This window comes from Tiliqua scincoides, chromosome 8 (assembly GCF_035046505.1).
Source record: "Tiliqua scincoides isolate rTilSci1 chromosome 8, rTilSci1.hap2, whole genome shotgun sequence".
NCBI classification, from domain to species: Eukaryota; Metazoa; Chordata; class Lepidosauria; order Squamata; family Scincidae; genus Tiliqua; species Tiliqua scincoides.
Genome location: NC_089828.1, coordinates 58,277,249 through 58,303,725, shown reverse-complemented (window position 1 = coordinate 58,303,725; position 26,477 = coordinate 58,277,249). Strand labels below are relative to the sequence as shown.

The window sequence follows — 26,477 nt, the reverse complement described above, 5'->3', positions numbered from 1 at the left end:
CCCTCCAGCTACGCCACCGACTGGAGAGATAATAAATACTGATGAAGTTGAATTAGAACTGAACCAACCCCAGTTTACACTGTTCCACTCTCTGCCTAGGACCGCCTGCTCCAATATGAGCCTGCTTGTCCTTTAAGATCTGCTTCAGAAGCCATCCTGCAGGTGCTGGTGCCTTCAGCGGTGAGGCAAGGGGCAACCAGAACCAACCTTTTTCAGTGGTGGTGCCCAAGTGCGGTGGCAGATAATGACAAACTGATGAGGAAAAACATAAATAATGTATTTATTCCTGAACAGAGCACACAGAAGGCCCAAATGTTGCTCATTTCTGTTTGTATAAATTCAGAACACAACCCATGACACAGGTAAGAATCACAATAAGACAGTGATAATTAACATTTGAGTTTAAAAAAAAAAAAAACACTTTCAAAGCAACAGGTTTCTTTCTCAAACCGTTTTTTTTTTACACCCAGTAACCTAACTGATCAAACCCTGTGGAGCAATTCAGCTGCCCCTACAGATGGTGTTTCCGACACCTTATTTTGCCAGCTGCCGATGGTCAGTAGTTTGGTTCAGAGATATCAGTGATTGTGCTCATGTAAATCCGCTTCTCCCAGTCCGACAGCTGTTGGACAAACCCTCGGTTCGGCCTCATGTTGGCTTTGCACTTCAGGACATAACTCCAGGCCTTCTACAGAGAGGAGGAAAGGTGAGAAGCATCAGGAATGGGGGGGGGGGGAGGGTCCTGTTAAAAACCAACAGAAGGGAAGGATCTTGAAAGTCTAGGCCCTGAAAGTCTAGGCCAAGGAGAATATAGCCCTATATGGGCTCAAGAAGTTGCCCATCCTTGTTCAAAGCCTCCAGACTAAAAAGCGAGAGGCAAAAGTGCTGGGCTGAGTCTGGGCATGCAGCAGAATGGGATGGTAGAATGCTGAAGTGGTGGAATGGAGAGCACCACCACTTCTGGCCACAGGTTGCAGGTACAACCTAGGAGTGCTACTCAATGTCAAGATATCCCTGGTGCATAGAAAATGCATGCATCTGAGATTAAAGGCCTCAATCCTATCCAACTTCTCTGCACTGCTGTAGCTCTGACAACAGGGCGAGCACTGCATCCTATGGTGGTGGGACAGTCACAGAGAACTCCTCAAGGTAAGGGAATGTTTGTTTCCTTACCTCAGGGCTGCATTGATGCTGGAAAGTTGGACAGGACTGGACCCCAGGATTCTGACCCAATCCTTTGCCTACTATGCTGGTTTTTCTGTTTGCAGGGAATTCTTAGAAGAGAACCCTCTCCTAAGCACCTCAGGTGGTGCAGTCCATTCTACCACCTTGTTCAGCTGCAGGTTAGCCTGGGGAGAGGGCGTAGCTCAGTGGCAGAACACTCTGCATGTGGAAGAGTGGCCTAGTTTCCATTCCCAGCACTTCCTGTTAAAGGTAGCAGATGGTGAGAAAGACCTCTGGTCTGCACAAGACCCCGAAGAGTTTGTTGTCAGTCAGAGCACACATCACTAGGAAACGTGGACCAAGGGTCTGATTCAGCAGAAGCCAAACCCAACAGAAGATGAATTCTCCCTGTGCACTAGAAACATGCTTTTATTGCAAGGTCTGATGCATTTTTACTGGGTGCTCTGATAGCCAAACTGTCATCCATACTATTTCAAAAATAATCACATGTAGTCTGTTGTAGTCTCCAATCTACCCATTTCCCTTTCCTTCCCCCGTCTCCCTTCTGCAGTTTTAAAGACTGTAAGCCCCCTTGGGGCAGAGTTCTGTCTTTTCAGTCTTCATAAAAGTGTCTTCTACATGGATGGGCATCGTATTGTAGCATGCAATAAAATACGGAGTTTTACTAATGATGAATTGCTTTGTTAGGTTGGCATTTTCATTTTAATGTTTATTGTAGCGATTCTGGATTTTTGGAGCTGCTTTGATTGGCAGTTACAAGGCAAACGGATATAAACTGAACAAACAAATACAGAGGTCCTCACCCATTGGTGCATTTACCTTTAAATAAAGCCTGCAAGAATGCATGAGGTAAGCTATTATGGCTGTACTGCTCCTGCTTATGCCTCGAGTTGAAAAAACTAGGACTGCTTCTTTGTGTATATGACTATCTAAAAAGAACAAACAAAATACAGCATATTGTTCAGACACTATATTTGAAAGCCACAAACTCCAGAAAAAAATAGCTTCCCTTTACAGATTTAATGTTTGATTAAACAATGAGTGAAATTGCCTTAAGGAGCTAGCTCCAGCCAGGTCAGAATGTGTGGAGTGAGCCGCTGTGACAAAGCAATGAGGGTGACTGACTAGGACCAGGGAGACCTGGGTTCCAACCTCCTCTCAGCCATGAAACTCACTGGAAAATCATGGATTCATTGCTCTCTCTCAGATTAACCTACAGAGGATAAAAGGAGGAGTGAAGAACTGTGCTGCCTTTAGCTACCTGGAAGAAGAGTGGGATTCAACCTCAGATATTATTCCCTGGAAGCTAGCAAAGCTAATTTGGGGCATCTCCATAGGAAGAAAGTATTTCCAGGACCTCTGGTGCCTCCAGCCGGAGTCCCTGAGGCAGTTCATGGCTGAACACAGTCACGTTCTGGCAACTCCTGCGACGCCGCTGGAACCAACCATATTGGCCTCTGCCTTTCCATTGGACCATTCCAGCGACGTGGAGAGGGGGGATTTGCTGCATGGGAAACAGCCTATCCTCCATACCTACTTTACCCAGGCTTCGCACACTGGAGAGGACACTCTGTTCCAGAACCACCATTCAGAGCGCGACACCATAGTCTTCCGAGACTGAAGGATGCCAACAACAAGGTGCCTCCATCAAGTCAGCCTGGACCAGATTCTCCCACACAAGAAGGGGCTCTAAAGGCTTCCAGTTCAGACTTAGACCAGTCTTAGGCTTTCCTAGTTTGGCTTGATCCTTTGTGAAGCTCCCATTTGACTGCTCATTTTGCACACAGGAAAGAGGGATTCAGATACTGACCTGGAGAACAAGTTCTCTGCCCTGAGCATGACCCCAGGGAACACAAAGCCCCTGGTCTGGGGACCAACAGATGATGCATCCAGAAGGAAGTTCTTATAGCTGACAAACCAGTAAGCTCAGTTCACTTAAACCTTCTAAGAAGCCAGATTGCCAATTTCCTAAGGCCCTACATGCACTATTATTCTCATAACCCTAACCTGTGCTGGAACAGGCAGTCCAAGTGGCCTGCGCTGTATCCAGTGTCAGGTAGAAGGTGGCTGCTGCACAACTCAAAGTAAGGGGATTTTTATCCCCATACTCTTAAGTAATGCCCCAGCCACCCTTATAGGTGGTGCAAATCTGAGCAGCCTGGTGCAATGTCAGGCTGACTGGGAGGGGGTTAGGATTCGGCCTAAGCTGCCCAGGCCAGTCTCATCCCATACCCAAGCCCAGTCTTTCCTCCACCCACCCAAAACTGCCCTCGTTTTGCCTTCCGGCCACCCTCTCCAACACCCCATGCAAGCCTCCCTAGGCTGGTGCTTGCTTACCCCTGCCAGGCTTGGATCTGGTGCAGGGAGGCTGGCGCATGCCCTTGTGCTGGCCTCCCCAACCCTGGAGTAGTCATGAACGTGCATTATAGCATGTTTGCAATACTTTCAGCCTGGCGCAAGGGACTTGCACCAGCCTAGCGCACAGTTAGGATTGCCCTTTGAGACACCCAAGGACAATTCACACATTACATTTTTTGCACAAACATATTCATTTTCAAGAAGCATGGAGACTTGATCCCTCAAAAATGTAGAAACCCAGTGTTCACATGAAACCCCGGCCAGGGGCAGTCTGTGAGTGCACATAAGCCAGTAAGTCAGGGTGCATGTGATCCTGTTAAAAAGCTTGGTTCCCCATCTGATTGTGTGTGTGGTGGAGGGGGGATGGAATGTTTTACTTACCGATGAAGTGGCAGATGGTCGTAAAGGAGGAGAGCATATCGGCCTCTGGAGAGTCGGGAATGGAAATGTGGAGGAGATCACTGCTACCTTCCTCCAAAAAACTGGGAACAAAGAGAAAATCTGTTCGGAAGCTTGCAAAAGCCCAATGCAAGACTGAACACATTTTAAGAGAAAGGGCAAGACTACTTCTGCTTTAGACTCCTGAGAAGGCAGGCCTCTGCTCAGCCTGTCTAGGGTGATGGATTCTTTCATCACCTCTGGGCCTCCTGAAAAAGATGGCTCCAGACAATCTGGAATATGCCCCCGCCCCTGTACTGGGGGTTGTTGGCCATAAGCATATTCAGAACACAAGCCTCCTTCTGGGATCTGGGCCAGAGTTCTGCTTCTTGCTTCATCTCTGTAGGAAACCATGCATGCACTCCTGAAACGCAAGAGGCCCTGCCTCTCTGCGATGTGATTGGTCATTTGCCTTCCCTGCTGCCCCTATGTGTTTTTTGCCATTAGCAGGCTTTGGGTAATGAAGCACCCACAACTTGCAACTCAGAGATGTTGCTCTTCATTCGGTCCTTTCCTGTTTCTGCTTTAGCTCTCTGGGCTTGTAAGTCTTGCACTGTTCCCTTGGCCCTCCCAGTTCCTTCGGTAACAGCAAGGAGGGCAAGTTCTTTTCGATCACATTGAGGATCCTGAACCTCAGCATCCTATTTCCAACTGTGGTCAAACAGATGCCCCTGGGAAGCCCACAAGGAAGGCAGGAAGGCAGAAGACTTGCCTTGTTTTGTTCCAAGCACCTTGCATGCAGAAGTAAACTGCCTTTGGGCCTGGAGCTTTTATTCCTAACTTTTATACTCAATAAGAGGAGTGTCGCTGGATCAGACCAAAGTGGGCCCATTTGTCCAGCATCATGCCTCCTACTTGGCCAACCAAATGCTTTGGGGAAGCCTTCTCCAAAAATTCTCTCATCCCCTTTTAAAGTCATCTAGGCAAGTGGCCGTGCAGGTAGGACATTTTTAATATTGGATTGTAATAAATGCGAGCTTCCCTGCATGGCTGCAAAAGAAGAGAAAATAGAGTCCATGCATTGTTGCAATCCATGTGACTCACAATGTGCCAACCTCCTCACAGACATTGATCTGGGCGCGGATTTTCAGCTCCTTCTGTATCTGCTTGCTGCAGGCTTGCTCATAGTCTCCCAAGTAGAGTTTAGAAGGCAGAATCTCCACCGGGTAGGGCTTAAAGTCCTCTAGTTCCTGGCAGGAGAAGAACAAAGGGGCCAGGGAGGCACACAGCTCAGAAGCCTGAAGTAGAGCCATCCTGAGAACTTGTAAAATAATTTTTCCTGAGTGCAGCTCACCCAGATGGAAGCCCTTCCCAAGCCTGGTTTCTTCCAATGGGAGATATTTAAAGGAGGGACTTCCCTCTCCCACTGCAGAAATCTGTGGGACTTGAATGTACTTCTGTTTCGATGGACTGGGTCTTAGAAACATCTTACAGAATATATTTTAAAATCATGATTTTGTTGAATATTACAGTTCACTTTATGTGATGCTGAAATGGACAGGACAACACCAAACACATACAGGGCAACTAATTAATTAAGGCTGCAATCCTATGCTCATTCTCCTGGGAGCAAGCCACACCGTAGACAGTGGGACTTACTTCTAAGTAGACATGCATAGGATTGTACCATCACTATGTGTTTGCCTGGCTTGTGAACCAACACAGGCTCTCCAGCAGCAAACTGTTAAAATCTACCTGTAGTTCCAACATAACATCATATTTAACCCCTGCTAACTGGTTAAGAGGCGCTTTTTCAAGTGGGCGCTCCTCTTTTATTTAGCAGGGGAGAGTAACTGGCCCACCTCACCCCAGCAGTGTCTTTTCTAGTGGCTGTCTGCTGGTGTTGCATCTTTTTAGATTGTGAGCCCTTTTGGGACAGGGAGCCATTAGATATTTGATTTTGTCTGTAAACCGCTTTGTGAACTTTTTGTTGAAAAGCGGTATATAAATACTGTTGTTGTTGTTGTTGTTGTATTTGGTGTGTGGGTCGGGGCAATTTCCCTAGTTCCTGACAAAGGTGAACCAGCACCTGGATCAGTTTGGTGGTCCTCTTCTGCACCATTTCCAGCTCTACAATATCCTTGTTGAAATGTGGCAATCAGAATTGTACCAAGTGGTCATACCATAGTTTTGTATGAGCATTATATTAATAGTTTTACTTCCAGTCCCCACTCCAGCTTGGTTCCTTCCTTTCTAAAGCCACAGGGCAGGCCAGAAGATTAGTCTATGGATCCTGCTGGTGGGGGGAGCTGTGAGGCACACCACCCTCTGTCCCGTGCCAATGGAAAGAAATAGCAGGAGCTCAACCCAACCACATATTCCACAGGCAGATAATGGAAACAGTTCTACGAATAAGAAAGAACCCCAGCCCTCTCCTTACTGAAATCTTTCTTACTCGAGGCATGTAAAAGATCTTTTGGGTCCTGAGGAAGTGGTAAGACCTTGTGAAGAGTTCGTAGCCCCCTCTCAAAACCATGACTGGGAAGTGAGTGAGTCGCTGCAAAACTCGGGCACAGCGAGCAGCAGATCCTGATTTCGCATCTAGAAACAGAAGTTCTGTCACAGAGATGGGTGGCTAGAGAGGAAAGGTTGCAGCACTGTTCATTTGAGGCACTGTGTCTAGTGAATACATTAGAGTCATGAAATTGAATAATTATATTTTTATCCTGCCCTTCATGAGAATCCTATTGTCAGGAGGACCTGCCCAAGAGCCAAAAACAGACAAGTTGTCCTCCCTCCTTAACTCCAGTAGGAATCAGGAAAAGAGGAAAAGAGGCAGGACACCCTGCCTGAGAGAATGTCAGAGATCACACTCCAAGACAATCCCCCACCCAGGACACCTGCAGAATTAGGGAATCCAATTGGACTCAACTGGACTCACTGCTCCCTGGCTCTGTGCTCCTCATATTCAACAATGGAACCTTAAGAATGGAGACAACAGTTAGTCCGAAGTTCAGACCCAGAGGCACAGTGCTGGCCTTGCAATATCCCAGTTCAGAACCCTGCTCAGTCGGAAGAATCCTGAAAGACAGTCAGAATCAGGGTCCCTCTAGTACCTGAGGAAGAGGGAGGCAGCCTGTTTGCCTCCATACAGCCTCGGTTGCTGCCTGGAAGCTGCTGGTACATGAGCCTCCTGGACCGCCCCCTGCCTCAAGCTGCCAAGTGGCAAGCTCCTCTGCTGCTCGTCTCTTGGCCCTTTAACTCTGCATTAACCTCACTGCCAGGCAGTGGAGAATTTACCTGAAAGATTGAGGTTGTAACACTGGTCTAGGTCCTCCTATGCCTCTGTCAGAACACGCCACCCTTATAAATCCCTTGAAGGTTTGTAGCACAGAAGATGGCCAATCAGTGCTACTGTCCACAGCTGGCATTTACTGCCAACCTTCACAACCATTTTCTTTTCTTTCTTCTCCAGATCTCAACACTAGACTATGAAAGGAATGTTCCCAAATGTGACCCCACCTGTTTTCAACCTTAGACTTTTGCTTTGCCATCACAACCCCCCATCACTACAACGACAAAATAAAGCCTCAGACTTACTTTCTGTAGGTGAAACTTTGCCTCTTAATGCCGTGATGTCTGGCTTTCCATATACTGGGGTGGAAAATGAGAAATATTTATAATGGATTCTTGGAGTACACAGCCTATGACTGTTAACAAAATGGCCCTCTTAATTTTGCTACCCCATTGACAACATTGGGAGCTTGGGGAGATTTTGGTGATTTTCCTTAGGATGACCAAAGTGGGAGCAAAGAGAGGGGGACTTACAGTATTGCTGCTCCCCTTGCAACTGTCATTCCCCCCTCCCCCCCCCAGAATGCCCACTTCAAGCACAGCTTTTATCAATGAAAATTAGGTACTTATGAAACTTTTTTCCAGGCCTTGGTCTTGAGCGAACCAAATGAACTGGACTACTTAACCGCAACATTAAGAGGAAGTACTACCTTTGAGATCTTTATCCACATCATAAATATCATAATCTACATCAAAAGCCGCCTCCAAGCTGTCTGTTTTACCATCATACACCACACAGTATCTGACGCATTCCAGGTCAACAGACTGAGGAACCATATACTTCCCCAGAAGATTCTTTTAAAAGAGAAAGAGAGCGCTGGATTAAGCTTCAGGCTAATTATGCTACTAAATGTACACTATACATGTTTCCTTATCACAATACAGTGCTTAAGTTGGTGTCAGGAGGAAAATTGGGCAATACTGTTAGTGGGTCTCCAGCTGAAAGGGAGTGGAGGACATGAGCCAACTGTCTTAGACTTCTTGATTGGAATATTTGTATATGTGTTTATGATACTGATTCTTATGACAAATTATCTTTGGTTTATGTTCATGTTTTTTAAAAAATTGTATCAATTGCTTATTAAATCGCTGATAGGTAATTCTGTTTTGAATTTGAGTTTGTGAATATACTGCCACATTGACAGAACTGCTATTTACATTATGGTTTTGATATCTTCTTATTTCTGTGAGCTGCTTTGAGCTCAATTTCCCATCAATCCAACTGAACATAGCGGAACTTACTTCTGAGTAGATTTGTATAAGATTGCACTGAATGAGCAGTGAATATACCTTCTCTGTAGTGCACATGTACACAAGAGAATATGTCTGAGCACTGCGGTACCATGTACTTCACCACCTGCCTGCAGTTTTTCACACCCTGCATGTGGGGTTGCTTTTCAACAATAAAAGTTGTTCAGGTATCTCTCTGAACTCAAAACAAAAACAAACAAAAACACCTAAAGCATCTTGTAAAGAATAACACATTTATTTCAGCACAAGTTCTTGTGGCCAGAGACACAGGAAGTGTTATCTTCAGTTGGCAAGGGGTATAGGAGGTCATATGTACATGTGACTAGTGTACCCAAAACTATTACTTGCCTGTTTGACTCGTATTGCTGTTATCACATGGCTTTCATTGTACTCCCGCTTTGTACGAGCATCTGGAAACAAACAGCAGAAGTGAAAAGAGGGACAGAGAAAAGAAAGCACTGATGTGGCCAGCTAGTTCCTTGCTTTGCTTATCTTTGCCTCATTCATGCATAGGAGAGGACAGCTGGGGTAGCAAATCATTCAGAGACACAACAGGCAGCCTCCTTGGGCTCATGGCAACCCTTAATCACTTGATTCATTTTATTTCTCATGTCAGCATCTGGAGGAATAGCTAGCATAACGTATGAGCAGAGTCAACAACCCTCAGAGTATTTCTGCAGAGTGGGGATAGGCTTATTTCCCAGTTTAAGAAAATGGATGGAAAGCTCCTCTGGAATATTAGTCACAACCTGCATTGTCTCTAGTGTTCTTGATTCCTTTTGTCAAGTTGCTTTTTTTGTATTCCCTCCCTCTCTGCTTTGCAATCTCTTAATGCCATCAACAGCTCACAGGTTGTTTGCTATCTTTACCAAAACAGCATGCCTTAAGAGTGGAAGTTCCTGTTTTCTGGGACCTGCTCTTGATAAATCAGTCTTTATTTTGCTCAAATAGATAGCTAAGTTCTCAAAGATGAGGAAGAGGCCAGAGAATGAAGGATGAGAGGCAAGTCACTAGAGTGTGTGTGGCTACTATTATACTCCTACATGAGTTAGGGCCCAATTCTACCCAATTTTCCAGTGCCAGTGCAACCATGCCAATAAGGCATGGACTGCATCCTGTGGTGGGGAGGTAATCACAGAGGACTCCTCAAGGTAAAGGGACATTTGTTCCCTTACCTCGAAGCTGCACTGCGGCTGCACTGGTGCTGGAAAGTTGGATAGGATTGGGCCCTCACGCAGCATAAGGACCAAGTCTAAATCAGCAGTTATATAAGGCCAGCCAAGTCCCTACTGGTTCCCCAGTTCCCCTGGGTCAGCTAAGCCTTTTAAAAAAGATATGTTATTGCATCATGTGTGTGCTACACTTATATTGCAAAACCTGAAGGGCTGGCACAGTTAATAACAGCAGTGCCCTCTCAGGCTATCATAGTCTAGGTGGTGCTGCAGTGCAGCAAAGACCAGGTCAATAGCTCCTTCTTCCTGAGACCTGCCCTGGTGCTGCAGGATGCAAGAAACCTGGGACTCATCACTGGAAGTTCTGGTGTGACACACACTCAGCAGATTACACTGAAATACTATCTGCTCACTTCTGGAGCAGTTGCCAAGGGTACATCTATAATGCCAATTTTAAATTTTATTTTAAATAACTAATTATAAACTGATTTAACAGTCATGATTTTTATCACAGAAGGCAGTTGCAGTTCAACAGGGAAGATCCCTGCAATGAGCTCATAAGAACAGCCCCACTGGATCAGGCCATAGGCCCATCTAGTCCAGCTTCCTGTATCTCACAGTGGCCCCACCAAATGCCCCAGGGAGCACACCAGATAACAAGAGACCTCATCCTGGTGCCCTCCCTTGCATCTGACATAGCCCATTTCTAAAATCAGGAGGTTGCACATACACACCATGGCTTGTAAACCATAGTGGATTTTTCCTCCAGAAACTTGTCCAATCCCCTTTTAAAGGCATCCAGGCCAGACGCCATCACCACATCCTGTGGCAAGGAGTTCCACAGACCAACCACATGCTGAGTAAAGAAATATTTTCTTTTGTCTGTTCTAACTCTCCCAACACTCAATTTTAGTGGATGCCCCCTGGTTCTGGTGTTATGTGAGAGTGGAAAGAGCAGGGGTGCTCACACTTTTTTGGCTGGAGAGCTACTCTGAAACCCAGCAAGGCCCGGAGATCTACCAGAGTTTTTTTTACAAAGTTCACGCCATCATAACATATAACATTTATGTGTACAATGTATGTTGGTGTACCTTGAGCCCCACTGAGTATAACAGGACTTACTCCTGAGTAGACATGCCTAGGATTAGGCTATGAGGCTGCAATCCTAGCCACACTTACCTGGGAGTAAGCCCCATTGAGTACAATGGGCCTTACTCCCGGCGTTTCCTCCCAGAGGCACCTTAAGGAGGGGGGGGGTCGGCACTCTGCGATCTACTCATTTTGCCTCGTGATCTACCGGTAGATCGCGATCCACCTATTGAGCACCCCTGGTAAAGAGCATCTCTCTATCCACTCTGTCCATCCCCTGCATAATTTTGTATGTTTCAATTATGTCCCCCCTGAGGTGTCTCTTTTCTAGGCTGAAGAGGCCCAAATGCCGCAGCCTTTCCTCATAAGGAAGGTGCCCCAGCCCCGTAATCATCTTAGTCACTCTCTTTTGCACCTTTTCCATTTCCACTATTGGCACTCCTTGAGGGAACACTGGAAACTACCACTGCTGCTGGTACCACGTGGGCCCTTAGCCAGTGCCATTCATCTGCAATGCCACTCCTGCTCCTGCACACTCTTTACCATGCCCACTACTTACCCAATAAGCACAGATAATTTGGCTCTGCTAGTCTAGAGATCTTTGTGGCCTGGTTTAAAATATTATACAGCTCTGTTGGTTCGCACAGTGCCACCCCAGCCATCGTGCTAGGTACAAAAAATCCAACATTTAGGATATGGTTGCAATATTGAAAGACGGATCCTATTCAGCTGGTCCTTCCTAGAACTGAAAAAGCCCCTTCAGATCCAAGCTGGCAGCCCAATTTGTGCTCTGAAAGAGAACACCGGTGTCAGGATTACTGTTCATTTAACAAAGAAAAGAACAAAATATCTAGAAACTTGGAGTGACAATTTGGCATATGAATTTGTTACAAAAGGATCTGGGGTGCCTGTGGCCAATGATATTGTCTGATCAGATTCAGGATGGCCACAGCCCCATTCACCTCAGTTCATTGTAGAGGTAGTGGAAAGGAAGTCCCACCAAGTTCTATGGAGCTAACAGAACAATTCTATGTATGTCAATTCTCACTGAGAGCCTACTGCCTCTCCACTTGCACACTACTTCCATGAGGCTCACTGAGAATGGGATTTTTCAAAGGACTCTGGTGCAGATGCTCTGCTCACCTGCTTCTCCACCCATCACACACTCCTGATCGATCACCTGCCATCACCTGTGTGCCTCTGGTACCCGAGATGCTTGTTGCTATGACAACTGTGCATCCACCACTGTCATGCCAACCACGACAGGTACAAGGCCTCCCCACCTCCGACTCACACTGTGGCAGCCCTTTGAAGGACTCTGGGGGGGGGAGGCTCTGCCTCAACTGCCTCCCCACCCACCGCACGTCTCTGATCAGCTCACCTGTCATCACCTGTGTAGCACTGGTACCTGGGATGCTCGTTGCTATGGCAACTGCAGCCACCGTTGCCATGGGCTTCCTTGCACAGCTATCATGGCAACCACGACAGGAACGACGCCAGGCGTCGCTAACATCACCACGGCGGACGGATATCCCCCACTCGTTGCCATAGTAACGTGGCCTGTAAGCCACCTACCTGTCCTTTTTTTGCCCCACCGCTCCTTGTTGCTATGGGGAAGCGCTCCTTAGCAACCTAACCTCGCGCGCACGCCTTCTAGTTCTCGCGATACTTTGTAGGAAGACTGCGAAGCAAAAACTACTGCCCCAATGAATCTCGCGAGATTATGTTAAAAGTCCCAGAAATCTCGCGAGATTATGTCAGTTCTGGAAATCTCGCGAGAGGTGCGCATCCTAGATCCCGCGATACTTCATGGAAAGGCTATGCGGACGCGCACGGAAAGCAAAAGAACTACTGTCTCGATAGATATCGCGAGATTACGCACGGAAATCTCGCGAGAGGTGTTGACTTCGCCTCTTCTCGCGTGGTTTGGGGTCGGAGTGCCCTCGCTGCCTTGGAGGTCGTTCGTGAAGCTGCTGCAGCTGAGACTCTGTGCTCCTCCTCCGTGATCCCGTCATGTTCTCCCGCCTCAACCGGCCGGTCTCTGCCGCGCTCCGCAGGGGGCTCGCCACCTCTTCACAGGTGCCTGGAAGGGGGGGGGGGGTTGAGGATTGGGGGGCTCCTCAGGGCCTGGACGAGAAGCGCACTGCGCATGCGCGCCCGTGGCCAGGCTCTGCTGTGCTGCTTGCAGGGGCTGCAGCTGCATCAGGGGGAGGGGGAGCCACCCTGCCTGTGTCAAGCCACGTGCATGAAGCCCCTGCAAGTGTTCTCCCCATGCAGTGCCTCTTCCCTGCCCCTTCAGTTCCTTCCTCCTGGGGCATCCTCCCCATCCAGTTAGCTCTGGAAGGGGTGCAAGGCTGCTCTGAAAGGCTGACAAGCACTTGCATGCACCTGTTTTTGCAGCACAGGGTCCTCGGGTGCAACCAGTGGCGTAGCTGGAGGGGGTGCAAAGTATGTCTCTGTTTTGCTCCCCCCCAATGGCTCTGAAGGGGAGGGGCTGCTTGCACACCATGCGACGAGGCTCCCTGCAAAACTTTGCACCCCCTCCAGCTACGCCACTGGCTGCAACCACTTCTTCCCTGCCTGGAATGGCTCCGAAGGGTATGGCCACTTGCACACTACTTCCATGAGGCTCCCTGCAAAACTTTGCACCCCCTCCAGGTACTCCAGTGGCTGCAACCACTTTTTCTCCCCCACCTGGAATGACTCCGAAGGGGAGGGCTGCTTGCACACCACTGCAATGAGGCTCCCTGTAAATTTAGCCCTTTGCACTCCCTCTAGCTGCACTGCTGATCAGGCAAATGATGGGTGTAAGTTGAGGACCTAATGAAAGAGTAGGAGAACTTTTCTTTCTTCTATTCCTATCTCTTCTTGAAACCTACTTTTCCACAGAAGCTTTTGGCCCCACCTTCTGCTGCAGCGTTTCTCAAAACTGTGGGTTGGGACCCACTAGCTGGGTCACAAACCAATTTCAAGTGGGCCACATAGCACCTAGCTCAGCCACCGTTGAAAATACAGATCTGGAAATAGAGAGTGCAGAGCTGCTGGGCAGGATGGGCACCCAGTAGGAGAGAGGCATGGTGCTTTGTCCAAGGATTCAAGTCTCCCTTCTGCTTTGAGTGGGATGTTTTAATTCGGAACTGGCAAAATTATAGCAGAAGTGTAATGGGATGTTAGGCTGATTGCGGCTTAGGTTTGGTCTAACTTGATGGTGTCCCTTCTAGCCATGACATCACTTTCAGGTTAATGACATCACTTCCTGTGGGTCCCAACAGATTGTCATTTTAAAATGTGGACCCTAGTGCTATAAAAGTTTGAGAACAGCTATTCTGCTGTACATATGGTACTGTAATTAAGCCTAAGCACACAAACACATGAAATAACTGCATATGTTTTCTTGTTTTCATTTCCTTGCTCTTCCTCTGTTGTCTGCCTTGCATGTCTTCTTAAATTGTGAGCTCCTTTGGGATGAGGCACTTTCTTTGTATATGAAGTGTCATGCACATGTATGGATGTATGTATGTTTATATTCTATGTTTATATTCTGCTTTTCTTTCATTATAAAATCCAAAGCGGCTACATTTGTAACAGATCAAAAAAATAGCAGTACTATAACTGAAACAACCAAAAAAAGGTGGCAGAAAAGTAACAGACGCAGCCAATACATAAAACCAACTGTGCTGGTATTTGTGAAAATTTGAAGGATAATTGCTGCATTCGGAAGATGTGAAACAGGCTCCAGGTAAGGAGCATGTCACAGAATTCTGTGACTGTAAAAGCCCTTTAAGAACATAAGAAGAGCCTTGCTGGATCAGGCCAAAGGCCCATATAGTCTGACTTCCTGTGTCTCACAGTGGGAGCACACAAGGCAACAAAATACCTGTATCCTGTTGCTGCTCCCTTGCACCTGGCATTCAGAGATAGGCTATCTCTAAAATCCAGAAGTTGAATACTGTCTGGATATTGTACTCCTAATCTTGGAAGGGGGAGGCACCTGGGCTAGATGTTGGAAGTAAGCTCCCTTGGCATAAGGAGCCAATCTGAGTAAACAAGATTGCAATACAAATATTTCAGTCTTTAATTAAAAATAATCTTTTAATAGCTTTATGTATTTGTCTGCCCCAAGTTGTTGGAATTAAATCTGTAATTGGAAACGGTATGAGGAACCAGACTCTGTTACCCCTTGCTTTGTTTCTGAATAACATTTCACTTCTTAGCTGAGCACAACTGTACTTCACTAGAGGCTTTGGTTTGTTCTTTGAAAATTGTCTTGCAACAGGCTTTCTTTGTCATTCTTTCCTTCTTGTTATCGGAGCCTTTTGAAGTACTATCTTATGAGTTATGGTTTCATGCTGAATATCTTCTCAAATGTTGGAGATATTCTGATCTTGCTCTCTCACCATTTTTGTAGGCATGACAATATAAAAAGACAAGTGCCAGTCTTCTCTCTTCCCCCCCCCCCCACCGACCTGGACCAGAGCAAAGCCTGTAGGGAAGGGATACTGGGTTGGCTATGAGTTGGAGATGGTGGTCCAAACTCTCCATCAGCTGCTGAAGAGAGAGGCCATACCAGTGTGTGCACCTTGCAGAGTTCACTTAGTTTAGGAAACAATAGCTGTATAAAATTACATTCAGTCAGAGAGAGTGTGCATGGATAGAGATATATTCTTCCTATGACAATACCAGGGCACATTGTCATTGAGAGAATGGGCAGGTCTCTCAATGTCTGAAAGACAAAAGCATGTCCTTAACATAATTGGGTTACAGAACTTGTGGTCACAAGGCGTAATGATGGCTGTTAGCTTGGATAGTTTTAAAAATAGGATTTGAGGGATGATTAGAAGAGAATAGCTCTGCCACTGGCCATTACGTTCAGAGGAATACAAGTTGCTTTGCAGCAACAGAAAAGTGTCTCTTGCCCTTGTTGGACTTGAAAGTCTTCCTAGTTGGGCCCAAGGTCAAACATGAAGTGTGTCTGAATGCAGACAAAGTTTCAGTGAAGATTGTCTTGGAACTTCCCTCTTTATCGCCAGTTAGCTGATTACAACGTGGTGCTGTGGGTTCACCTTTTCTTGGCTCAGGATTATTGGCAGTTCTTTCCCTTCAGAACTGCATTGTGAGCAGTGCCCCAATGTGCCAGTCAATGGATTTGTTCTGTTATAGTCTCCTTCAGCAGTAAGAAATACTAGTGGGATATCAGGAGGGAATTCCTAGGAAGGGAGGAGATGGGTTTGATCTGAGTTAATCTCTCTTTTCTCTCCACAATGTATGGTTGTAAAAGTTGATGCTTTGCAGACCAGGAAGAAAGAATATGCTTGTATCAGGGAGGCAAAAGTGTGAACTATGAGCAAGGATTTGGATTTGTGTATAATCCTTTGCTTATAGGAAAATCCCAGTCAGATTTGCCTAGTATGCAACAGTGTAATAGAAACCCACCAACCACACTTTGTGTTTCTGTCTTTTCTGTGCAGTCGTGAAAGCTAGAAGTGTCTTCAAAGAGCTTGGATTTCCAGGATTGGGGGGATTGGATTTCCAGGGGGGCGGGGGGGAAGCAACAATTGACTCTTCAATGTCACATGGCAGTCCTGCCCTTGTTCTGTGATTGTAGCTGTCAAGATTTCTAGCTGCAGTGATTTTAATGACTAAGCAGACATCACGGAGGTAGATTTTCTCTCCAGTGGAGCAGTTTAAAGCCATTCTAGAAGTCGCATGTCCTGAGCTATGATGCAAATCTTAGAGGCTCCTTGTATCAAAGAATCTCTTATTTGCCCCAGGCTAGCCTAAGAGAATCTCCCACCTCTAAGCATTTTTTTTCCCCTCCAGAAAAATGCCAAGGTGGCCGTGCTGGGTGCCTCTGGTGGCATTGGCCAGCCTCTCTCTCTCCTGCTGAAGAATAGCCCCTTAATCAGGCACCTCAACCTGTATGATATTGCCCACACCCCAGGCGTTGCAGCTGACCTCAGCCACATCGAGACAAGAGCAGAAGTCAAAGGTATGAGATGCCCATCTGTGCCTGGCGTTTTGCTTCCTGCTGATATTCCAAAGGCTGCCTTGGGGGTTTGCTTGGTTGTTACCAGCTTGGTTGTCAGAACTCAAGACACACAGGCTTTTCCCAGAACCAAACCTGGTCACTTGGTCTATAAAAACTGCTTGATCGTTGAGCAGGCCAGTCTTGAAAGCATCAATTTAGAATTGTTCAAGAGTTTTGCCACCTACAGCCTTTCCAAGTTTAGCTGCTTGGAAGTGACCATCTGCTCGCACCTGACCTTTTGCTCATCTTACCTAGTACAGATGGCAGCAGTTTTTCCAAAGACTTGTGCAAAGAAAGGCCTTTCTTAGTTCAGCTGTCTGAGATCCTCTGAACTAAATAAGCTGGGAATCAAATTGGTACCTTCTGTGTACAGAACAGGTGCTTCACCGGCCTCTCCATGGTAAATACTGTGCTTGTTATTATAAGCTAGAGTAATTCTATTTTTTAACAAGGCTGAGAATATTTATATACTTTTTCAGCAAAATGTTCACAAAGCAGTTTACAGGGAAAATCAAATAACCCATTGGCTCCCTGTCCCAAAAGGGCTTACAATATAAAAAGATGATCAGAAGAAACACAGGCCACTAGAAAAGATACTGCTTTGGGGCAAATAGGGCAGCTGCTTTCCCCCTGCTAAATACAAGGGGAGCACCACTTGAAACAGCACCTCTTTGCCCAGTTGGCAGTGGCACATTTTAACTGTATGTTAACTGTCTTTTGGGAATACGAATATGTGACTTGTTGTTGGAATCCCTCCCCACCTTGCTTAGAGAGAGCCCATAGTCACAAAAATTTCAATAAAAATGAACACGAGGTAGCTAGAGTCATCTTGCAGCTGTTTGCTGCTGATGTCCTCCTTTTTCCACTCCATATTTTTTGATCCAAGTCGTCCTCTTGTGGGACTGCTGTGACTTCAGCTTACCTTACAGGAGGATGACAATGCAAGAAATGGTTGGTTGTCTGTGTCTGCAGTGGCAGTGAATTTGGACCTCCTCTTTATTCCCTCTTTGGAAGGATCCCCAGAATGATACTCTCATTTTCAGAATCTTGGTCTCTGAGAGGGACAGACAGCCAACTTTTAATTTCTTTGTGGAAGTCTTGGTGCCCTTGTCTAATAAGAAGGCTGTTGCTCAAACTAGCAGTACTAGACTGCATTTAATGATAAGCAAGCAAATCTGTTAGAGAAATGTCCTGTAAATTGACTCTGAGCTGGTTTCATCTGGCGCTCTGCTTGTTTCTGTGGATTTAGCAGCCTGAATGGACTTCCCAAGTGCAAAGTGAAGCAGACACTCTGCTTGCTTGACAGACCTGCTGCATTCTAAAACGCTTAAGCAACCTGTGTGTCTCTGTCAGTCATACTGGTAACTGAAGTGGTAGGATGCTATATCCTGAGTTATTGGAATGCAGCTGAAGGAACTGACTTAAAACTGGTCTGAACCAATTCCTAGGTTCTCCAGATAACCAAGGACTCTCACTTTTTGAGTCCTGAAATGAGAGGGGAAGGAGAATATGTGGTGGTTTTTAGAATGTCGCTGCTAGTTTTGTGAATAGCACTGCCAGTAGAACAGTATGTAAATATGTTTGTATGTCTTGCTGCTTCAGGGTTCCTGGGCCCTGAGCAGTTGCCAGAGTCTCTGAAGGGCTGTGAAGTGGTTGTTATTCCAGCTGGAGTCCCTAGAAAGCCAGGTAAGTTGCTTCTTGTTTGAGAGAGTCTGGGTTGGGCTAGTCCACCCAACAGGGCTAACATCTGTTTACCAGTGTGGTGCTTGAGGAGTGGGCCAGGAATCCTGGTAATCCCATGTCTGTCTGTGATCCTTATTGGCTGTTGGTCATAGCGGTTCAGATTTAGGTTTGCTGTTATGTACAAGTGTCCATTTTGATGCATTTAGCAGTGTGTGTGTTACCCATTTAAATATTTCCATGTGCAGTGGGTTCAAAGCAGTGCATGTTTTAAGCCTCTTCCTTGCCCTTTTTCTCATTCTCTGTTCCACCTAAGAGATCTTGGCCTTCTCAATGTTCTTTGCACCCTCTTGTCCAGTCTCACTGATACTACTTTCCTGCTTGCAAACCGTTGATTCTTCTAAGCTCCAGTTTGCTCTCTTAACATGCTGGTACCACAGTTTATTTGAATGGGTTTTGGATTGGGCTTAACAGCATCTCTCTAATCTGATTTGCAGGCATGACCCGTGATGACCTCTTCAACACAAATGCCACCATCGTTGCTAATTTGGCGGCCGCTTGTGCCAAGCATTGCCCTGAAGCCATGATCTGCGTTATTGCAAATCCAGTAAGGAATTCAGCTGCAAACAGGACATTCCTTGAAAGTTTTGTAGTTGGATGAATTGCTTGCTAATAAATGGATACAGAGGCTGTAGCTGCAGGAAGTTTGGGAGGGCAAGAGATGTACTTTTGCTTTTCTTAAGCCATTTCTGCCCAATGTTGCATATACGCAACAGGGATCAAATGTGTACACCTGTGAGCTGGGCAGAAATGGGTTAAGGAGGAAGTGTATCAGGAAGTATAGTACACTAGAATTTTTCATAAAACCAGATGTTTCCTTTTCTGTCATATGTTTGACAGTTCCTAGGTCTTAAGTTTTTAAAAAATGTTTTAAAAGTTTTTAAAAAATGAATATGAAATTGTGGTTTTTGTATGATGCAGATGGCTCCAAGGGAGACCCTAAAGAGCTGTGAAGCAGGGTATGAATTTAAAGAAACAAAATTAAACAGGGTAATGAATTTCTCTCTTGCCCTCAGGTCAATTCCACTATCCCAATTACTTCAGAGGTGTTTAAGAAGCATGGAGTGTACAACCCCAACAGAATTTTTGGTGTCACGACGCTGGACATTGTCAGAGCAAATACTTTCGTGGCTGAACTAAAGGTTGGTTTGTGGTCTCCTATTTACAGCTTCGCTTACCCTGTAGTTTTCTGCCCTAAATACGAATAGGCCAAATGGTTGTGGCTAAATCCCCAGTGCTGTTGGTGTGCTGGGAATGGCAGGTGTATGAAGCAGGGCAGTAAAGCCATCCGTACCGCTCTTGGTTCTTGTGAACTCTTCCAAGTTTCAGAACCTTGACCAGGTGTTGCTTGCACTTCTTACCTACATTCCGCGAAGACAAAACTGTACCTTCGAAGTTAAATGCTGATGTAATCAGCCTGTCAAATTATTGCCAGGTTCCCAGCTCTTACAGCAGACTGTGAAGGGGCAGCAGCCACTCTGCCACTGGTGACACACGAGCTGGTGCTTGGGCAGTTTCTCAGCCGCTGCCACTTCCACCTTGGTCAGCTGGGGTGACTGGAGCCCTGACCTTCACAGCTTCTGCCGCAGAGGTCTCATTCCCCCTGCTCTGTGAGAGTAGGGAATTTGGCATTTGAGGCCTCGAGCTCTTTTGCCAACCAGGAAAGACTTGTTGGAGAAGGGGAGGATTTCTTGTTCTGTCCAAGATCTCGAGGCTAACAAAAACTCTGGTCTCCAGCCAGTGGGAAAATGCTGTGCCCCATTGAACAGAATGGCATGTCCTCTCTTCACCTTGGCATAAGGTCACAGGGATAATAAATAGAAATCCCGTGATGTGGTTTTGATTTACTTCTCTGGGCTTCATCTGCACTCCGGGTCCTTCTCGGAACTATCCCATGCATATTATTAGCCTGCTATCAGTGTGGAAAGAAGTGGCAGTTGGAACAAACCTTCCTCCCTGTCCGCACTTGAACTTGCTTTGCTTATGGCTGAAGTATTCAGCTGTGTCTCCAGAAGTCAGACTTTGGAAGTCTGTTACCGATTTTCAGCTGGCACACCCCTCGTATCAGATTGTTTGGGGCTATAAAGCTCAAAGGCCACCTGTCATAAACAAAGGGGGTTTAGGAGACTTAGGGTTCTTGGTTTTTTGAACCTTAAAACCCTCAAGGCCCCTTGCCCGGTAGTACTGCCACCACCCTGTATGTGCCAGTGCCTTAGTCCTTGGACACTGAGACCCTCTAGGCCAGGGGTGCTCAATAGGTGGATCGCGATCTACCGGTAGATCGCGAAGCAAAATGAGTAGATTGCAGAGTGCCGACCCCCCCCCCTTCAGGTGCCTCTGGGAGGAAACACCGGGAGTAAGGCCCATTGTACTCAATGGGGCTTACTCCCAGGTAAGTGTGGCTAGGATTGCAGCCTCACAGCCTAATCCTAGGCATGTCTACTCAGGAGTAAGTCCTGTTATACTCAGTGGGGCTCAAGGTACACCAACATACATTGTACACATAAATGTTATATGTTATGATGGCGCAAACATTGTAAAAAAAACTCTGGTAGATCTCCGGGCCTTGCTGGGTTTCAAAGTAGCTCTCGAGCCAAAAAAGTGTGAGCACCCCTGCTCTAGGCTTAATGCTATCCCTTGCAGGCACTGAGCTCTTTCCCTAATTAAAGCCTCAGTCCTCAAGTTACTAGACCTCAATGAGTATTTGGTAGTTTGCTGAACGGCTAAGCAGGATTCTGAACCTTTGTTTCCAACAGACAATGAAGCAACTTATACCAACAAAGATATTTTAGTTTATTAAGTACTATTTAGTTTATTAAGGTTACACACTCTACAATAAGGCAGCAAATGCTAGAGGCATAAACATCTAGGAAAGATATCAGCAATAAAATATTAAAGTTAGCTGGCTATCTCTATTCATACCTATCTCTCACCTGGGTCAGTTACTCTTGTAGATCTCTTAGCTCCAGGGCTACCTATGGGGCCAGGTGCCCATGATGGACAAGGGAGCTTACATGTGTGCAGATCATCGCACCCGAGACTCTCTGTCCAAGAGGGACTTCTAACACCCCCCTGGGCACTCATTATTATACCTCTTATGCTAATAGTACTGAGGTGACTTCATAATTATTAGACTGTCCAATCAGAACCCTTGATGAACAGAACCTTCTCGAAGTTGGCCTGGTTGCTAACTCCTCATAGTTCTTACCCCTCCCAACTGAAGATCCACAGCTGCACTGAATCACCCTTGATAAGGAGACTCTCTGTCTGCTGAGGTGCCAAGCACTCCAATTGGTCGTAATTCCTGTTATCTGTCCTTCCCGGCCATCGAAGGAGAGACAACACATTCCTTCCTCTTAGTTTATTTACCCACATTCCTGCAGCTGGGAACTGCTAGCAACTTCTCAGTTACACTTTCTTAGTTTGGTTCAGGCTTTTCATGTCAACTTAGGCCTAACATGGACTTATTCATGACACCATCCAAATACCATGGGTGGTACAGCTTCCCCCCCCCCACAACCCATGAAGAGTAATTTGCCAGTTTTATAGATTTGTATACAGGTGATTAATTCTAACCATCCCCCACCCACATTCTTGTGGTTTCTAATATCTTGGCAAGCAAGACTGGAACTTGGGAGACTGAAGCGGGATAGGAGGTGCTAGTGCTGCACTTCTCATTACAGATTAGAAGGGCATCAGCTTTAACCAGGCGTCATCCATCAGTGTACTAATTTCTTTCTGCCTTTACGGAGACTAGGAACCTGCTGTTTAGGGTGTTGGTATGAGTTAAAAGTCAGGATTCTTGGGATTACTTCTCTGGAGACCTAGCTCCATGTCTGCACACAAATCTGCAGGTGAATAGAATATGTACAGACATGTCAGAAGATGCTTGGGTCTGTTGGCCATGGGTTTGTGGCGTTCAGGGTTCATCCGCGCCTGCTCAGCCTCGTGTAGCTTATCACAGACTTTCTGGCCTGAAATCCTTGCTGAAGCCCGCCTCTTCCTTAGGGCTTGGATCCAGCTCGCGTAAATGTCCCAGTGATTGGCGGTCATGCAGGGAAGACCATCATCCCACTGATCTCTCAGGTATGTGCTACGATAATAATAATAATAATAATACAGGTATTTATATACTGCCTTTCTTGGTCGTCAGATTTCTCCTCAGGCTTTAATTCAAGGTGGTTTACGTAGGCAGGCTGTTTAAATCCACGTAGGGATTTTTACAATTAAAGAAAGGTTGTATCTTTCAAGAACCACACAACATTTCAGATGGAACTTTTGCGGTCTGTTATCACTTTCTGGCCTCCTCCCACACAGGCTGACAGCAGCTCCTTTCCAAAGAGCAGGTGGTAACATTCAGCAGTTCTGAAACCTATGAAGGTGAGGTTGGGGAGCCTTGGAGATGGACCCAGTGCCAGCACAGAGGGTGGGTGGTGCTGGCAGTGAAGATGTAGAACCAAGGAGGGAGGAGAGTTTTATTTCATGTGGTAGAATATCTAGTAAAGTGGGATGTCTGAAGGAGGGGGCTGTGGGACACTTGGCAAGAAGGTGATGCTCCATGCTGGACTTGTTTCACTCGTCATGGAGGGAAACCCCCCATGACAGTAGCCCAGGCTCCAGGTTGTGGTGGAAAAAACCATGTTTCTCCCTGGGCTAGAAATTAGGCTACTCTTATTGAAAGGAACATTTGCAGTGAGTTAACTGGGATTGGCCAGTTAACAGCCTGTAGGTGGCCATCGACACCATCTTGATTTTATTTTCCTTCCAGTCTATGCTAAATGTGGTGCACACTCACCAGGCACATGGCCCATTAATCCCTGGCTGGGAAGCCTGTCGAATGAGACATCCTGCCCTTCATACTTCCAGTGTGTGTCACTGGCAGGGGGCAGCAAGAATGGAGAGTAATAAGCTTCTTAGCTGGTGGTCGTCCCCCCCTTTGGAAAACAAGAGGCTACCAATCTTGAGTTCTTGTGCAGACCTTGGGATTTATTTGCACTTTGTAGGTAGGGGTCCTTGCCAGCTTCCTGGGTCTGTGGAGCCATGATGTGGCAGGGGGGTACTGTGATAACATGGCTGAGCTAGGGTTGGATTTTACCTACAGCTTGTTTTGCCTGGAAAAAGTTAGTTGTCTAGGCTCAAAGATGCTGAACTGACTAATACAGGAGGGACTCTTATGTTAATCAGGAGCAGGTTTGGCCTGACACCTTCTCGGTTCCCTGTTGAGAAGAAGTAAACACTGTTGGGCAAGGGTGACAGGAGAGCACTTCAATTTCTGCAGGTTAGAGTTGCTAAGAAGGGCTTTACCTTTACTACTTCCTGTCCTGTTTCAGTGCACTCCCAAAGTGGAGTTCCCTCAGGACCAGCTGGTGGCGCTCACTGGAAGGATCCAGGAGGCCGGAACAGAAGTTGTCAAGGCAAAAGCAGGAGCAGGTTGGTTCACGGAAACAGCTCCCTCTTGGACCCAGTGCAGTGTCTCCGAGCCAGGAAGCATTACAGTGTGGCTTTGTCAAGTGGGACCGGTGGGGGGAGAGACTGAGACTCAGTGGTTCATGCCAGAGATTCAAATCGGGGACAAGTTGCGACGCTCCAGCTCTTACTTCCTATGCCAGTGGTTCCCAAACTTTTTAGCGCTGGGGCCTACTTTTTAAAAACACTTTCAGGACACACCTAACTTGACAAGACTGAAAAAAATTAACCTTACCAGCTGCTCAAGCCTCAATTTTGATCCTTTTTCCTATGGTGATGGGGGGGGGCACCTTCTGAAGAGTCGGTTGACCTTCATGTTCTTCGGGACTGTTCTGGTGGCCTTGCATTCCCCTTCTGGTCCTTGTTGCATCTGAACAGCTAACAAACTTCTTATAACATCAATGTTCATGTACTAGAAATGCGTGAGGTTAATACTGGATGCATCTTGTGAAGTGGCCTTTGCCCCCAGAAGCTGGTGCTGCTGTACATTTCTTAGTCTTTAGGGTGCTTCAGGACTGTTAAAAACAAGAAAAGATTGCACTTTTTGGGAATGCTGTATGTAGCTTTAACTGCTTCTTGTACCCATCCTGAAAAGTTGCAACGTGCAGGTCCTCTGTATGAAGCCTCGCTGGTGGCATCAGAATTGGGCTGGGCCGTTGGGAGAATGGAAGCTTGTCTGTCTGCACCTCTGACTCTTGTTTCTCCAATCTGTTCCGATAGGATCAGCCACCTTATCCATGGCCTATGCTGGCGCCCGGTTTGTCTTCTCTGTCCTAGACGCGATGAATGGGAAGGAGGGAGTCATTGAGTGCTCCTTCGTCCGGTCGGAGGAAACGGAATGCACATATTTCTCCACACCATTGCTGCTTGGGGTGTGTAGCCTGAACTGTCCACTAACGTGCTATGTTTTTAGGTGTCCTTCCAGCACTAGCAGTTTCTGAAGTCCAGGCCTAAAAATTAGATCCAGGAGGCTGTACCAAATAGCAGCAGGAACTGGACAATCAGAACAAAGCACTGGAACTGCTGCCAGGTGGGGAGGGTTCCTGGAACAGGAGGGCTGGGCACTGCCAGGCCTTGAGCTTGGAATGAAGTGATCGTGATCATCTAGCTGTGTTTTCAGAGTTCTTTCATGTCTGTGTGTGTTTCCTGCGTGTTTCCCAACTAGGGTGGGAAGTCTCTCTTTATGAGCTGCTTTGTACATCTAGTCCTGGTCTCCCAGCACCACTTCAGTCTGTTAACTTTCCACTTTCCTTCCCTGTGCTCTTAGAAAAACGGTATTGAGAAAAATCTGGGCATCGGCAAGATCTCTCCTTTCGAAGAGAAGATGGTGGCTGATGCCATTTCAGAGCTGAAAGGCTCCATCAAGAAAGGCGAGGAGTTTGCCAAGAGTATGAAGTGAAGTGGCGACAGCAGCAGCAGCAGAGAACTGCAGTCCCCTTAATTTATTAAGGTGCATCATGTCACTGTGAAGGCGTCTGGAGGCGAGGCAGGGGCTTTGCTCCAGTGGCCTTTGTCTCGAGTGTATTTCCTGCCTCATCATCTGTCAATTGGAACCCTCAATAAAGCAGCCTATTATTTTTTCAGGGTCTTTCCTGGGTCAAGGTGTTGTGATCTAGTGATCTGTGTACCTGGGGCAGAAGAAAGATTTCCCAAATATCTTTCCAGAATGCTTCTGTATGTTTTAGTTTTACCAGATGGGAGAGGTAAACACCCCCTCCAACAATCGAGAAAAGGCTGCCTCTTCCCCTCCCTCCCATATTCTGTATTGTGGCCTTCTGGTTGGTTACTAGCAGTGGCATTTTGAGTGCTACTCCCACATCTTTTCCAGGCTGAGATAACCCAGTCTTCATTTTCTGTCACCGTCCACCTGTAATGTGCCCTGCTTCAGAGGGTTCATAGGATTACTCAGTCCACATCTGATTCACTTGCCTTTTCTGATTTCTGCCACTTCTCCAGGAATGTCTTCTTGGGAACCCTGTGATAGTTGAAATGGGTGCAGGGTCTGGCATCCAGCATCATATCTAGCCTGTATCATTCCAAAACTGGGCTGGAAGAGTATTGCCACATCCAAGGCCACAAATTTCTCCTGGGGAAGCCTTTTTTCTGGAAGAAGGGAGAGTTTCAAAGCCAGATAGTACCAAATAGGTGTTGGGGAAAGGGGGCAACCAACTACCTCTCAAGGTCAAGGGCCAGGTAGGTAAAAAGAGTTAATTAACAGGATGAAGAACATCCAAACAAGAGAAAGTCAAAGGCAAAAATAAGACATTTAAGGAAGCGCAAATTGACAAAGGAGGGTTCAGCTGGTTGGGTTAGGACAGTCATCAGTACTTCTCTATGCTATGTACTCCTGTTAGCCTGGAGGTTCTTACATTCATGCTTAGCCAAGTTGGCAGATGAGCTGTTGAAGAGGCTGATGTGCTGAACCTTGGACCAGGACAACTGCAGAGAGGAGCATG

General features: G+C 46.6%; 2 protein-coding genes across 9 annotated transcripts; one reads left to right on the top strand and one right to left on the bottom strand.

Moving 5' to 3' along the window:
• Nucleotides 1–256: 256 nt before the first annotated feature.
• On the bottom strand, nt 257–12,439 carry STYXL1 (serine/threonine/tyrosine interacting like 1). Of its 8 annotated transcripts, XR_010794808.1 has the most exons (11): nt 12,169–12,255; nt 11,347–11,577; nt 8,875–8,936; nt 7,926–8,070; nt 7,522–7,575; nt 6,362–6,537; nt 5,026–5,171; nt 3,925–4,025; nt 2,005–2,114; nt 1,174–1,425; nt 610–688 (listed from the first exon to the last, which is right to left on the bottom strand). XR_010794808.1 is itself a non-coding variant. In XM_066635838.1 (10 exons), the coding sequence occupies exons 2-10, from the start codon at nt 11,447–11,449 to the stop codon at nt 557–559; spliced, it is 1,029 nt and encodes a 342-aa protein (XP_066491935.1). In that variant the 5' UTR covers nt 11,450–11,577; nt 12,363–12,439; the 3' UTR covers nt 257–556. The 8 variants fall into 8 exon arrangements, 7 of the variants coding, with proteins under 7 accessions (XP_066491935.1, XP_066491934.1, XP_066491936.1 ...); XM_066635838.1 differs by lacking the exons at nt 1,174–1,425; nt 12,169–12,255 and adding an exon at nt 12,363–12,439 and having other exon boundaries at nt 257–688; XM_066635837.1 differs by lacking the exon at nt 1,174–1,425 and having other exon boundaries at nt 257–688.
• Nucleotides 12,440–12,708: 269 nt separating this feature from the next.
• On the top strand, nt 12,709–25,609 carry MDH2 (malate dehydrogenase 2). The gene is made up of 9 exons (XM_066635095.1): nt 12,709–12,866; nt 16,608–16,776; nt 18,418–18,501; nt 18,993–19,102; nt 19,572–19,697; nt 22,564–22,641; nt 23,886–23,985; nt 24,742–24,893; nt 25,289–25,609. Exons 1-9 carry the CDS (start codon nt 12,801–12,803, stop codon nt 25,418–25,420), a joined length of 1,017 nt encoding a protein of 338 aa, XP_066491192.1. The 5' UTR covers nt 12,709–12,800; the 3' UTR covers nt 25,421–25,609.
• The last annotated feature ends 868 nt before the right edge of the window (nt 25,610–26,477 follow it).

What these genes read in the sequence shown, in the direction of transcription:
- MDH2 (XM_066635095.1), top strand. Translation starts at nt 12,801, where the DNA reads ATGTTCTCCCGCCTCAACCGGCCGGTCTCTGCCGCGCTCCGCAGGGGG. An exon ending in GGCTCGCCACCTCTTCACAG is followed by an intron (nt 12,867 to 16,607) that starts GTGCCTGGAAGG and finishes TTTCCCCTCCAG; the next exon opens with AAAAATGCCAAGGTGGCCGT. An exon ending in CCACACCATTGCTGCTTGGG is followed by an intron (nt 24,894 to 25,288) that starts GTGTGTAGCCTG and finishes CTGTGCTCTTAG; the next exon opens with AAAAACGGTATTGAGAAAAA.
- STYXL1 (XM_066635838.1), bottom strand. Translation starts at nt 11,449, where the DNA reads ATGGCTGGGGTGGCACTGTGCGAACCAACAGAGCTGTATAATATTTTA. An exon ending in AAATTATCTGTGCTTATTGG is followed by an intron (nt 8,937 to 11,346) that starts GTAAGTAGTGGG and finishes GTTTGTTTCCAG; the next exon opens with ATGCTCGTACAAAGCGGGAG. An exon ending in CAGCAATACGAGTCAAACAG is followed by an intron (nt 8,071 to 8,874) that starts GCAAGTAATAGT and finishes CTCTTTTAAAAG; the next exon opens with AATCTTCTGGGGAAGTATAT.